We start from the raw sequence: 14,938 nt of genomic DNA on the forward strand, positions 1-14,938 counted from the left end.
CACTGCGCCACCAGGGAAGCCCCTGGAGGTGGATTTTAAAACTCACAGGCCAACTGTCCAAATTTGAGTGAGATTTTCTGCATCTACATTGAATTGCCCCTGACTTAGCAGTGGTGTAGAAACACCTACGCTAGATGTCTCTTAGATACGAAGAATTTTCTATTTGATCCATGTACTGGTGAAAAACAATTAACCTCTTTGATGGCCTAATAATGCTCAGGATCTGCTTATTTTATATCCTGAAGTTTGGTGGATTGGGTTCTTCTACAAAATCCACCACCATTCCTTTAACCTTTCATCAGCAAACATGGGAAATAAACCAGGACTTGGTTTATTGACGGATGCTCGCTTTCATGAGGCTTAGAGTTCAAGTTTTGCAACATTTTTTTCTCAGAGAGGCATTAAACACTAGTGAACTGTGGTGTATGCTCAGATATTTCCCTTTGATGTGGGGTGCCCACCTGCGTTTCAGCTCAGGGGGGTGAGTAAGCCTCCCAGCCTGCCTCTGGGATGTGCGTGAAACCCACCCCCTCCCCAGGGGAGGAAGGCACAGTCTCCATCTTATGTATGCCACCCTTGGTGGTTGCCAGATCTGCCTTTTGTAGATCTGAAATTAAAGTATACAAGACCTTTTAAAAAATAAGGCATATTTTTAAATTTTTAATAACTTATTAGATTAAATTATTTAATTAATTGTTGAACTATGAATTCAAATTTTAAATAATAAACACATAGATGGAGAATGAAGGCCTTTTCCCCCTCTCCTTTGCTTCACCTTTTCTGTTTTTGCTGGTTTCACTCTTACTCAGCATCTCTTCTCCCTTGAGCATTGTCAGGGACAGAGAAGAGGCAAAAATTCAAGGTAATTTTTCCACCTGCCAACGTCTCTCTTCTGAGGCTGGCGGGGAAAGAAAGCCCAGCTGTCGCTCCAGGTCAAGGCTGGAGATGTTTTAAGGGATGCACTGACCTATAGGGAGGCCGGATCCTGTGTCTAAAAGCAAATCGGCTGCTTTTCTGGTTAAATGTCTAATGATTCCTCTATCTCTGTACAGTTTTTACAGAGTAAACGAGGTCCAGCGATTTGAATATTCTCGTCCGATCCGCAAGGGAGAGAAAAACCCAGACAACGAATTTGCGGTAAAAAAAAACCCCACCCCCAACCTCATGCCACGACTAACAAAACTGCGCATGGAAGAGCATGTTCTCAAAGGCTCCCGCAGTGCAGGAATGAATGCCTTTGTGTGTTATGTACAGAGATCCTAGCATGTTACCCATTCAGATTTAGTGAAATGACGACCATTTCACAGATAGTGTCACTAAGGTGCTTGTGATACTGTAAGAAGGTAACTAGTGCTTTGGAGTGTTTCTGTGCTCGGAGCACACTTGCTTCCCTCCTGCGTGTATCTGAGTCTTCCTCTGTGCCCTGGGTCCTGGAGCAGGTGCTGGTGTCTCAGTTATAAATAAGCTCTCGGAGGTGCCGAGTGCTTACACGGCTCTCTGCAGGAGACAAGCAGTCAGGAGGTGAGCTGGGCTCACTACCCAGTGCCCACACCTGAACTTCACTGTGGCACGATACGCCGGAACAAGGTCCCCGCGGGCACAGCTGAATAACAGGCCTCGTTGGATGTTGAGAAGCATCCCGGGCCTCTACCCACTAGGTGCCAGCTAGAGCCTCCCCGGTGGCGACAGCGGATCACGTGTTTCCACACATTGCTGAACATCTGTGCCTTGTTGAAGACACTGCATTAGAGTCATAGAAGTGTTAACACAGATTCTTGCAACCTTTTAAAAGATATACATACAACTGCTTTAATGGATTCCATTTTGCAAAGGCATGAAATAAAGCACAGCGTTTTTATTTTTTAATTAATTAATTTTTTTGAAGTAGAAAAGAATAGCTTTATTGCTTTACCAGGCAAAGGGGGCCACAGGGGGCTAATGCCCTCAAAACTGTATGTTGAAAGCATAGTTTTATTTATTTATTTATTTTTAATGTTAACGTTTCTCTCTCCTCCCGCCCTGAAAAACCTCCTCTGGAAATCCCTAGATAAGCCCATATTTCAAGGTGGCGTTAGCCCCAAGGACCCCTGGCGGGGACCTTGTCTGCAGGTATCTGGGGGTGCAGGGGGTCAAAGTTGAATTAGCACCATGCTGCTGACCCAAAGGGAAGCTCAGAGCACTTTCAGCAAAGTTGCCTTCCACCCACCCTCCCTTCGAAGCCCTGTTTCCTGTCATCCTTTGATCCCCACGGCGATGCCTGTGAGTCTCCAGTCACAGCCCCTGAAAGGCCCTTCCCTTCCCTTCCCGAGCCCAGTTTCCTGTGTGTCAACTAGGACCTTGGAGTTGGGAAATTCTAAGGCTGTCCCCAGTTTCATCACTGGCTCTTTCAAAACCAAAACCCTGTTTCTTGGTTAGTGGGGCATCCTGAACCTGTTTGGTGACTCGTTTCACTGTGGCACCGTCTGCAGTGGTGAGAGAGGCAAGGCCCCACCTAGACACCCACACCGGGGCTGGGCTTCCTGAGCCATCTCTGTTCTGGTCATCACAGCAATAACTCTGTCACTTCTGTAGCACCCTGGCTGCAGGATGTATGGGCGGTTCTTGAATTTCCCTCAGGCCTCTCACGTCTCGCGGCGATGTACGTTCTTATACGGTGTAGGAAGAGACACAAGGAGGTCGAGCAAATTGCCGACAGTTGCGCAGCCATTCGAGGCAGAGCTAAGAATAACCATGGCTCCTGAACTCCGGAGCTGCGCTAAGCCTTAGAGGCTGGGCTCTTTCTAAATGGCCCAGAAATCCCCTAATGGCCCCGTTAGGTTCTCACACACAGATGAGGCTTTCAGAAGCCACGGGATTTAGTCCTTCACGTGCTTGACAAAGCCCCAGGCTTTCAGATAAGCGCAGGGGGTTTGGTGGTAATGGGAGGCAAGGCTGGGGCCTGCTGCAGGGAGCCTGGCTCCCAGGGCCTGGGTGCTGGGAAAGCTGCCCTGCCAGGCCAGCCCGGGAGCTCAGAGCAGCTTGGTGCCTCCAAACCTGGCCACGCATGAAGTTCTGAAACCCAGAGCCGGCAAGGAGGAGGGAGCCAGAGACAGGGTCAACGTGGAACCCGCAGGCCCCGCCCCCCCGGGGATGCTGGGGTTGGTAGGGAGCAGTGCAGCCTGCTGTTTGCAGGCCGGTGCCTGAGCCAGTAGCCCCCGGGGCAGCAGGAGCCTTGACCTGTGTCCCTGGGGCCTCGGCCAGGTCCTTCCCCTCTCCCAGCCTGGAATCTGAGGTTTGGAGAAAATGCTTTCTACATGCCAGCCAGTTTTCTGGAAATGTTGACAGTCCATTACGCCATCTTTTTATATCTGGATCACTACGGACAGACTCAGACCGCTCAGTGATTCTCTGTTACTGGGAGGTGTACCAGGCAAAGGCTGCTACCAGCCGGACACCCGGCAGTGGAGGTGGGAGGAAGGGGTTACGGTTCACCCCTGCAGCGGAGTTCTGTGCAGCCATTAAAGAGGGGTGGAGTTACATTTCCTGGCTTTAAACAACTTCCCGCAATATGTACTATACCATTTTCGGAAGAATACATTTTCATTGAAAATACACATATACACGCTTGTTAATGCTTAGTAGGAAGCCTTGAACCCCAGATAGTAAAAGGTTAGGCTGTCATCTTTAGGTACGGAGTGATTTTTCTGCCTTCTATTTCCATATCTTCATTTTCTCATGTAAATATATATGTTACGCCAAAAAAAGAAAAAAAATTCATCATTAAAATACTGACTGATTTTATTAGAATGTTGAGAGGTCACTTTTATGAAGCCCAGTCTTCCTCAATGGATTTGCATCTTCAGGTTTCTTTTGAACGCTAAGTAAGGCTAACGGAAAGCTTGTTGGAGCCTTTCCAAAAGTCTGTTTGCTCAGAGGGAGCCTCCCTCGTGTGGATGTATGTAATTCTCCCCTTCTATTGTATTTTCTTGGCCAAATGCCAGGGAAATGGGCACCATTGGCCAGGGAACAGGGGGCCACGGTGTCCTGTGTAACAGTCTGGCAGTTCAGCAGAGCGTGGCCTGTGAGGTGTTCCCTGGGCGGCTGGTGACCTTGCCTCCCAGACCCTTGCAAATCCCCGCGAGGACAGAAGCTGTCATCTACCTGCAACATCCTTCTCCTAACAAGTGTCCTGTGTGTGTTCCCTTTGCAGAATATGTGGATCGAAAGGACCATATACACAACTGCGTATAAATTGCCTGGCATTTTAAGGTGGTTTGAGGTCAAATCTGTTTTCATGGTAAGCACACCCCACAGGAGGAACTGCCCATCACCCCCTCTTCTACGGTCTGACACGGCCTCTTCCCCGGGCCTGTCATCTGGTCACCGTGGCCAGCAGGCATGCTTCAGACCCCACATCAGGCTTAACCCAGAATCACTCCCCGTCCACGAATACTGCGGTGGAAATGCCGTGTAATCACAACCTCCTCTAGCGTAGAAAGAAACCAGAGCTAAGATTTCATTTCTTTTTTCAAAATATTTAAATCTAGTCTTCACTGTGCTGTTTTGACAGTTCTTTCTGTTACCGAAATGACAAGTTTGACAAATTCCAATTTACATACGCTTTTGAAGATCTTTCTTCCTGATGGTTTTATTGCCATTTACATGACAAACAACTTGATTAATAGTACTTGCTCCTTTTCTAGTAGAAATAGCTTGAGAATACCCCTCACCCACCCTTTTTAAAGAAATAATGACCCGCATCTCATTAGCTAGACTTTGCCTCGGTGATGAGCTATCGGACAGTTCCAGTCACAGGAACCAGAGTTGGGCAGAAGGTTCTTACTGAATGTATAGCAGCAGCAGCGTGACAGTTGCCCGTATAACAAGGTCTGATTGGAATATGTGTGCTTTGTCATGTGTCTCAATGCCTTTGGTTTTCACCTGGCAGGATCTTAACCAGAGGGGTGGTACCCACTGTTCAGTTTACCATGAGTCCCCTTGGAAACTCCTGCTTCTGCCCTAGGACGTGGCTGGCGCCTGTCTTCCCAGCCTTGTTTCCACTCCTGACCCTCGTCCACGCCAGTTGAGCTCTGGCTGACCTCTCCCTGACCTCTAAGCTCAGTTGACCTCTCCCTGAGCATGCGTGTGGTCAGCTGCATCCCATCCCCATCTCCAGCGCACCCTCCTCCTACTCTGAAGCCCTAGGGCTCTGGGCCCCCTTCCCCACCCCCGGAGGGCGCCTCTACTTCTTGTGTTCCCAGAGACCCCACTCTGTCCCCCTCTAGCACCCAGGCAGGCCCTGACCTCTGGAAGGCTCAGGAGACGTGGCAGGTGGCAGAAATGCAAGCCTTCACTGGCACCATTCGGAGCTGGTGATGTACATGCGGGAGACCACAGGACAGGAGACCCTTCCCTAAACAGGCACCACTCCTATCCTCCTATGAGCCTCTTCCCATAAGCCGTTTGTAATCGGGGACTCCGTGAGCCAGCCCGGATGCGATGCGTGAGGACGGTGCTGAACAGCTCGAGGTGGCGAAGGCTGAGCCCTGATTTTCTGTAAGGGTGTGGCTCTGCCACGGGCTATGCTTGCCCTTTTTAATGAACGAAGAAAGCTGGAGGCTGAATAATCCCAGGATGGCAGGACTGTAATAATCCTGCTGCCCGCACTCCTGGCCCCGCCATCGCTGGAACAGACCAGCAGCTGACCCTCTTGGTTTGATGAAGCTAGGACACTGCTCTTTCTTGCGGCAAACGGGATCAGCGACAGGGAGTTAGCCATCAGTCAAAATGGAATTCTGCCCTGGAGAGTCCATTTGGCGAAGTTGTGTGTCTGCGGTGGTGCATTCCAGGGTCTGATAAAGCCAGGTGTGGGGTGAAAACAAAGGCCCTAGGGTATGTGTTGTTTGGGGTGCACTTGCAACCAGGGGGCACCCTCAGCGTCGGCCACCTCTTTGCGTGTTACCTCCTCTCCATCAGGTCACCTCTCCGGCAGGTGCTCGCCAGCGATGACTGAGGGTGTCGTTCTAGGGTCTCTCCGTTCTCTCAACATCTCTGCACCTCCAACCCCCGTCTCTCTACCTCTCAGACAATCCCCAGGGGCTGTAGAAGGAGAAAACAGGCTGCTCTGCTTTGCCATTTGCTAAAGACACCCTAGGGTCCCCGGCACAGGTGGGGACCCGTCCCACTTCCCTTGGGGAAGGGAAGGATCAGGTTATCATGTGTTGTGGTCACCCTTGGACGTGGCTCCGGGGCCTAGCCTAGGGTCTGTTAGAGCCAGGCCTGGTGGGAAGGTGGTGTTATTGTTTTAAACGCAGACGCATCCTCCTGGCACCTGCGGGCTGAGCCAGAGAGGATCGCGGGGCGGGGCCTCGCCAGGCCCTGCAGGGGCCCCCAGAGGAAGAAGGGCACTGGGTGTGGGCAGAGCTGCAGGAGCGGTGGCGAGGTGGGCCCATGCTGGCTCGCCCTGCCTCCTGCTCTGAGGGTCCTGCTGACCAGTGGCAGGTTTGCAAGGGAGGCCCGTGAGGTCCAGCTGAAGTGGTGACCACCGGGCAGGGGGGGCTCTTCCTTCCTATAGGAGGGTGTGTGGCCTCCTGCGGAGACCACGGCAGGACCCCTCTGCCCCTCCCCTGCTTCCCTAACCAAGCAAGTCCAGGGACAAAGCGCCGAGACCTCCTGCCTCAGGGACAGGGAGAGATTGCTCAAAATTCCTTAAGACAAGCAACGAACAAGGCCACAGTTCAAAGGCTGCTCTGTGAGACACGTAGACTGTGCTCAAGTGCCACTCAGGGCTGTGTTTTCCTGGGATGACCGTACGTGTGCATACGCACGCACGCGCGCACACACACGCATACACACGTGCATGTGCACACACATTCCCCAGGACTAGGTGACCTTGCGTTGTGCCTTTGGAGTTTGCATGTGGGGACAGGTCTATGGAAACACATAAAGATCCTAAAATGCCCGGCTTCTCTCGGCTGGGTGATGAGGGACCTTTGCCCCAAGAAGCCACTGGGAAGAACAGTGCATGGAGAGTAGGAAGCCTGCCCCACTCGGAGTGTGTGTCCTCTGGCGAGGAGCCAGAGGCATCAGCAGAGGCCCTGGCAGGACAGGGGCCGCGGCAGCTGGCCCGATGCCATTCCGTCCTCCCCCTTCCACAGGTGGAGATCAGCCCCCTGGAGAACGCCATTGAGACCATGCAGCTGACGAACGACAAGATAAACAGCATGGTGCAGCAGCACCTGGACGACCCCAGCCTCCCCGTCAGCCCCCTCTCCATGCTCCTGAACGGCATCGTGGACCCCGCCGTCATGGGAGGCTTTGCAAATTACGAAAAGGCAAGTGACACGCCAGCTTCCTCTTTCCAGCCCTGTCCTGGGACGGACTGTTTCCAAGCCCGGAAACCACCGTGGTCTCACTGAGCGAGCTCCGCAGTGACCGAGCCCAGGCCGGTCCGCCCAGAGGCAGCCTCTGCGGCCTCCCGATGGTCAAAGCCCCACCCCGGGCCCGGCCGGCCTGGGCATTGTCCCCTCATCTTCACCCCGCAGCGGGCTGTGCTAACGGAGCCCTAGAGAGTGACCCTCGTGACAGTCCAGAGGCCTGGGATCATTAAAGGCCAAAAGATACAGTTTCAGTGAAAGACAAAAGGCTTAGAATATTTAAAATAGATGGGAGTCTGGTGCAGTGGGGACAGCCAGCTGGTCTCCCTGGAAGATACCTCAGTGAGATCAGGCAGAAGCTGAAGATCGTGGGATGTGCCCTAGACAAGGGGCTGCACGACAGCCGCCGCCGGATTTTGTAAATCACGTCTGGGACGTGGCCACGGCCATTCTCTTACCTGGTGTCTGTGGCTGTTTTCCTGATACAACAGTGACAGAGTTGAGGCCCTTCACGGAAAAGGTTTGCTGCCCCCTGGTCTAGACAAAATGGAAACTGAAGCAGAAGGGGCTCTGCCTGAAAGTGGGCTGTGAGGCGAAACTGCCCTGGACACTTTGGAGAGGTGATGCTCTGTTCCAGCTCCCTTCAGCTGTAGGGCGGACCCGGGATGGGGGTCAGGGACACGAGAGCAGCTGGGGAGCTGCCTCCCAGCGAAGTGAGTGACCCGGGTCAGCTGTGGCTTTGCTGGGCTCCATGGACGGGGCCGCCACAGTGAGTGAACAAAGTCCATTTGTTGTGCTGACCTTACTGGATGTTTTGCTGGGGTAGGATCCAACCCTGGGTGATAGCCGGGGTGTGCATCTGTTTCACACACAGCTCTCTCCCCAGGCCTGGTGTACAAAAACGTGTGTTGGTGTACTAAGTGTCTCTCCCTGTCTCCACCAGGCCTTCTTTACAGAGCGGTACCTGCAGGAGCACCCTGAGGCCCACGAAAAGATAGAGAAGCTCAAGGACCTGATTGCATGGCAGGTAAATGTCCAGCCGCAGCTGCAGGCCCCGAGGCGGGGAAAGTGGAGTCTGGGACCAGATCCACCAGGGCCACCTTGGCACACCTGCCAGCCGCCACGGAGGACCCTGGACCTCAGCCAGGGCACCCGTGACCATGTCTGTCCCGGATAAACCCATTCACCACTGCCGTGATTAACTCGACCCCTGGCTGTAGTCATGCCTTTGAACACCTAGAAAGTTCTGTCTTGCAAATGAGCCTGGTCTGTTCCCTCCCCTCGGTCAGTGCAGTGCCTGCTCGGAAACCTTTGCCTGGTATCGACAGAACGGAACATCACAGGCAAGGTCGGGAAACGGTGATGCCCTAGAGACCGTGGCTCCAGCCTGTCCTGGGAGGGCGCTCGAGCCGACGCCATCGGTGTGAGAGGTGGGGATGGGAAACCGCCGAGCACCCGCCGTCCTGTTCCCCGTGCCGGTGGTCAGGGTTGGGGGAAGGGGTCCTCATTTCCGTTTCCCCAGCTGTAATTCTGCACATTTGGCTTTTCTGCTTGTGCTCCTGAGGCCGTCTGAGTCTTTCCTTAGTGGGACATGGTCTGGAGAGGCTGGGCAGCCCTGGAGGGTGTCCTGGGCTCCACTGGAAGTTCCCTTTGCATGTGTCTGGGCTCCTGGAGCTTTCATGAGCCTGGAGGTGGAGGGGACGTCCAGACCCAGTTCCCGTGGGAGCTCTGCCTGCTTGCTCTGGACTTTGGACAGCTTGCTTTAAGCTTCCTTTTCTCACATGGGAGGCAAGGAGGATGCTGCCTATCTACACCCCACCTGCCAGGCTGGCGGAAGAGGGCTGAGGAAGGCAGAGGCCAGGGCCTCCCTGTGCCTGGGCGGCATCCCACCCTAGCCCGGGGTCCCAGGCTGTGACCAGTGCTCTGTGGCCGCTTTGCTCCCGGCCTCCCTGGAGCCTCACCAGCCTCCCTTGGAGCCTCACCGTCCTGGCTTCGTCATCAGCTCATGGGCTGTGTGACCTGTTAGGGTGGAGTGGGGCTGAGTTTTGGTTTCAAGCCTAATTACAAGTATTTATTTTATAGCTATAAAATATATATGGATATTGCTGTGATACAATTTATGTAACATAAAGTTTACCACCTTAGTCATTTTTACGTGCACAGTCCAGCGGCATCAAGTATGTTCCCGTCATTGTGCAGCCACATCCCCACCATCTGTCTCCAGTTTTCATCTTGCAAAACCACTGTGTGCCCAATAAACAGTAACTCTCCATCCTCCCCACCCCTGGAAACCACCATCCTACTTTCTGTCTCTATGAATTTGATTATTCTAGGGACCTCATACAAGTGGAATAATACATTGTCCTTTTGTGACAGGCTTATTCCACGTAGCGTAATGTTTTTAAGGTTCATCTGTGTTGTAACGTGTCAGAATTTCGTTCCTTTTTAAGGCTGAATAGTATTCCATCGTCTGCATAGACCACTTTTTACTTATCTGTTCATTCCCTGATGGACACTTGGGTTGCGTCCACTTTTGCTATTGTAAATGATGTTATAATGGACGTGGGTGTACAAATATCTGTTCTCTTTCCTGCTTTCACTTCTTTTGGGTATATACCCAGAAGTGGATTGTTGGATCATATAAGTCTATTTTTCATTTTTTGAGGAAGCACTGTATTGTTTTCCACAGCAGCTGCACTATTTTCCATTCCCACCAATAGTCATGCACGATGGTTCCAATTTTGCCTCATTCTTGTCAACATTTGTTATTTTTTGGTTTTCTTTTTGTTTGTTTGTTTTATAGCCGCCATCCTAATGGGTGTGACTTTGCCACAAATCCGTAGGCATTTGATATCAATTTGCCTTGGAATTCTTCTGTGATGAGACACCCTGGGAGCTGAATTTAAGGGAACTTTTAGGCCATGATGGTTTCTTTGCACAAGATGTAAGCCTCAGGTAGGCAGTCTCCCTCTGTTACTAAAAAAGAGGGAGAGAATTTAAAGGTCTGAATGATTCCATTTTAGATGTTGTAAAAACCAAAGGGTACAGAATTCAAAACTCCACTGAAGGCTATATAAAACCATTGCTACACAAAAACTAGTTTGGTCTGCAAAAGTTCTATTGATTTTTTTTTTTTTTTTTTTTTTTTACTGTAAGCTGTTACAGAAAATTGGATTTTAAGAGTTTCAAGCCCTACAGAGGAAAATAATTTGTTCCCCAGAGAGAACTTTATGTCAGCACTATGTCATCACCCCTAATAAGTATATTAAAGGATGAATTTTAAAGTAGCTCACAGGAAAGTCGGGAAAAAAAAATCTGGTTTCTAGCCACTTCATTAAGTCAAAGAGTGATGAAAATACATATTCAAAACGTTACCTGTGATCTTGCTTTCATTTGCAAATGTTTTGAAGACTCACCTTTTAATATCAGTAATTGAGTCATACGCTCATTAAAAATAAGAAGTTTGGGGTTATCGGAATGCTTTTTTCTGGTTTTGTGTTAATTTATTTGGTTTGGTTTTTTTCCTGAAAACTCCATCAGGGCACAGTGAGGTTTTCCTCCTGGGAATCCCAAGGGTTCATTGGCAGGGTTTCCATCACTGATGCCTAAAATCATTTGTGAAGGCTGGTTATTAAGTCCCAGGCAGCTCCTGGCTCTGCTGTTGCCGTTGCTGAAACAGAGGGTGCTGACCCCCTCACAGGCAGGAGCTGGGGTCGGGTGCAGGTTGCCTGGGGCCTCTTCTAGGTTGGCGGCTGACACCAGGTCAGCAGTGAGCGCCAGCCCCTTCCTCAAAGGCACAGCTCCATCTTTCCTTACACGCAGCTGTCTTGTTGGGCATCCCTGCTGTGTGTCCAAAGATGAATCCATATAGACTCATATGAAACCACTGTGGTGCATGCATATTTCTCTTTTTTTTAATTTATTTTATTTATTATTTTTAGCTATGTTGGGTCTTTGTTGCTGCACATGGGCGTTCTCTAGTTGCGGCAAGCGGGGGCTACTCTTAGTTGCGGTGCACAGGCTTCTCATCGCGGTGGCATCTCTTGTTGCAGAGCACGGGCTCTAGGCATACGGGCTTCAGTAATTGCAGAACACGGGCTCCGGTAGTTGTGGCACGGGGGCTCAGTAGTTGCGGCGCACGGGCTCAGTTGCTTCGCGGCATGTGGGATCTTCCCGGACCAGGGCTCGAACCCGTGTCCCCTGCATTGGCAGGCGGATTCTCAACCACTGCGCCACCAGGGAAGCCCCATATTTCTCTTTTGAAATGCACAGAGATGAAAGACCAAACCCATTCATCATCCCCAGCCGATGACAGTCGTACCGATGTCGCCAGTGGTGGCGCTCCTGGAACACTTAGCAGTGCTTCCAAATGTTCTTTGCCGCCGGCAGGCCATGAATCCATGTAGAGACACACAGGAGCAGACTTCAAATACAGCACCGCCATTTAGAAGGGTGTCTTTTGAGAGCAGGCTGCATGCTGTCTTTGAACAACTAGAGGTGTGACTTTGGGGAAGTCCTCCCCCCTCTCTGGGCTCTGGGAAACTCTTTAGATGTGCAGCCTCCTGGTATCCACTCTAGACCAAATCAAGGCTCTGGGGGTGGGATTCAGGAATCTGCCTGAGAGATTTTGACGCTCAGCTTGGTTGGAATCCAAAGACCGTTCCAGGCCTCAGTCCATGGCTTCTGTTTGTGTACTAGGCACCTCATATGTTGGAGTGTTTGCACAGAGCATCTTTTTATTCCTAGCTTAAGTTCAGCCCCGAGCAGGCATAGAACAAAGGCCAGGTCCCACCCGTCTTTTAGAAGGTTATATCTGACCAATGTCAGGGACCTGTTGAGGGGATACATTTCATACCCCATAAATTTCACCTGCCAGATCACCGTTCATTCAGTCCCAAGACCTGAACCAAAGGGTCTTAACTTTAGTCCAGCAAGTAGCTTCTTTGATGTCAAGAATCTGGCCAATTAAGAGTTTTATCAAACCAACAACAACAAAAAAAAGCAGAAATGATTGGACCACACTTTTATACATTTGAGAGAGGGCCGTTTTACAAGATGCTTTCAGGATCTAGAGTGGCTGTGCTTTAACCTTGAGACAGCACCCCGACGTTGTCTTCACGCCCAGAGAGCCACAACACATTTACCATCCCACCAAAAGTTGTCTGCAGCCTGCCTTTGCCGACCCCCAGGAAGCAAAAGGATTTCTGTGAGCATTTTCTTCTGTTGAACCTGAACAAGCTGCAGCTAGCCCCTGAAGGCTGCCATCTGCAAGAGTAATTCGTGTGGGATAGTAAAACGTCCCATCTAGCTTGAAACCTTAGCCGCATGCTGTCCTGTTGGTGATAGCTGTTTGGAAAGGGATGCCTGGCGTGTACCTTGGGTATAAGCCCAACTGTCAGCCAAACACACTTTGCGCCAGGGCAGCTCGAGAGCAGGCTGGGTGGTGGAAACACAGGGGAGCGCTCACTTATTCCGTCCTTTCCTGGAGCACCACAAGAGGCACCAGCTGCGTGCTATAAATGGCAACCAAATACATTTTATGCCTTGATTCATCTTGATAAGATTTCTTGAATTTGTTCACATGAAATTCAATTGTGCACTTATTATCCTTCTTACTAATAAATCTGCTCATTTAGATTGGTGTTCTGTCATATTAAGAAAATCTGTTTTTAATCAGTATTTTGATTTAATTGTAAAGTATTAAGAGGAAGCCTCTTAGCTTGATTGCATTGAAGAGCATCTACCTCCCAGTCTGAGCCTCAGGGGAAGCAGAAGCCAGGGGAAGAAAGGAGGCTTTCTCACACCCACCCCCAGCGGCTGTGGCTCCGGAGGGTCTCTGGGGCTGGGGAATAAAAATGTCTCTACGACGCTTTTAAAGGTCAGCTGTATCTCCGCGCTCCGATGTGAAGTCTTGGCACGGATATTTGTGACAGCAGTGTTGGCAGAGACATGATTCTTTTTAGTTTTAAGGAAGAATAAATTTGGTTTTCCTTTCCAAATAAGAACATCCTTCAGGACTATAGATCACGTATTATTAGGTTTTTACATTTTGGAATAGGGTTCTCACTTGCCTGTAGAGGCAATATTCTTAGCGAAAAAAATCTTTGTACCGTGACTTGGCCCTTTGCTAACAGATCAAGTCATAGCTAAACAAATCCAAAACGCAGCCCTTCCCAAGTTCAAGTGGAAAGCACAGAGAAGTCTGTTCTGGGGTTGATGGTCAAATGGGAGTCAGGCAAAGTAACGGAGCAGCCGGTGTGCTGCATCCCGCACTCGACGTGTCCGACTTAAAACACAAATGCTTGTCATGTACACATTTTGGTCTGGGGGAGTAACCTGCCTGATGGTGAATTTAATCAGCCGGTTTGACTGGGAAGCCAAAGCAGATGCATTTTGCACGTTGCCACTTCCTGCCTGGTGTGCACTTCTCTCCCTGGACCACTAAGCAAGAAATGAGGAACGTCAACCTGTATGTCTTTCAGATTCCATTTTTGGCCGAAGGGATCAGGATTCATGGAGACAAGGTCACAGAAGCACTACGGCCGTTTCATGAGAGAATGGAAGCCTGTTTCAAACAGTTAAAGGAAAAAGTGGAGAAGCAGTACGGGGTCCGGACCATGGTAAGTGGCTGGCGCGGCAGAGGGGAGGGAGCGTGTCTCTGTGTCACACTGTCCGACTGTGACGGGCTCACAGGGCCGAGTACTTGAGTTGTGTACGTGACACCTGCTAAGGAAGTGAGATAAGGAACCTCCGCCCCTTCACCATTTCATGTGCCAGCACACTGGGAACCACCTCTCGCCAACTGGAAATGTCAGGGTGTAAACGTTCCTGAATTTGCTTGATCACCAGATACCCCGCTTATGGCTGTGAACACAAGCTCCCCATCGTGTGTGGAGCGACAGAAAGATCTCATAGATCCGGGCGACTCAGGCTGGTTCACAGAGACCACACCTCCAGGAACACGACACGCACGAAGGGTTAAATAACACACAGGGAAACAGCACTCACGATGTCCCAAAGCCGAGGTAGAGCCTGTGCCCAGGCCAAGGTCAGAGTCACTGAGGGGCGCAGTGGACTGCTGAGGTCTGAAGCTGTTACCTGTTGGAGGAAGGGGTCACTGATCTAGGCCAAGAGTAGGTTGCAGGAGGCGGGCGGGACACTGGCTGGAGGGAAGACTCACTTAACAAAGGCTGAAGGCAGGGATTTGAATGGCAGAGGCCAGGGGCCGGCGCAGACACAGCCATGCCTTGGGCAGAAGACAGATTGTAAGGAGGAGCTGGGAAGGTGACCAGCCCCCCAGAGCCTGGAATGCCAGGATGTTCCGGGGTGAAGGACAGACCTGAGCTTTTTTTTTTTTTTTAACATCCTTATTGGAGCATAATTACTTTAAGCTGGGATGAAGTGAGAGTGGTATGGACATATATACACTACCAAATGTAAAATAGATAGCTAGTGGGAAGCAGCCACATAGCACAGGGAGATCAGACCTGGGCTTTTGCTGAGAGTTGGTGGAAGGTCTCCTAGCCAGGGCTGAGATCAGGAGCATGATAAAAAAGTGGCTAGGCATTTTTATGGATGCAAAA

At 50.7% G+C, this 14,938-nt stretch overlaps 1 protein-coding gene across 2 annotated transcripts in view; it reads left to right on the top strand.

Moving 5' to 3' along the window:
* DOCK1 (dedicator of cytokinesis 1) overlaps nt 1-14,938 on the top strand; it is a 542,215-nt gene that overhangs the window by 503,755 nt on the left and 23,522 nt on the right. For both annotated transcript variants that reach the window (XM_027112936.1, XM_027112937.1), the window contains exons 43-47: nt 1,053-1,137; nt 4,190-4,276; nt 7,137-7,313; nt 8,299-8,382; nt 13,838-13,975. In XM_027112936.1, the coding sequence (XP_026968737.1) occupies nt 1,053-1,137; nt 4,190-4,276; nt 7,137-7,313; nt 8,299-8,382; nt 13,838-13,975 (571 nt within the window). The remainder of the gene's footprint in view (nt 1-1,052; nt 1,138-4,189; nt 4,277-7,136; nt 7,314-8,298; nt 8,383-13,837; nt 13,976-14,938) is intronic.

The sequence above is a fragment of the Aethalodelphis obliquidens genome, unplaced genomic scaffold, assembly GCF_003676395.1.
Source record: "Aethalodelphis obliquidens isolate GAN/ISIS:26980383/991018 unplaced genomic scaffold, ASM367639v1 scaffold11, whole genome shotgun sequence".
Lineage (NCBI taxonomy): Eukaryota > Metazoa > Chordata > Mammalia > Artiodactyla > Delphinidae > Aethalodelphis > Aethalodelphis obliquidens.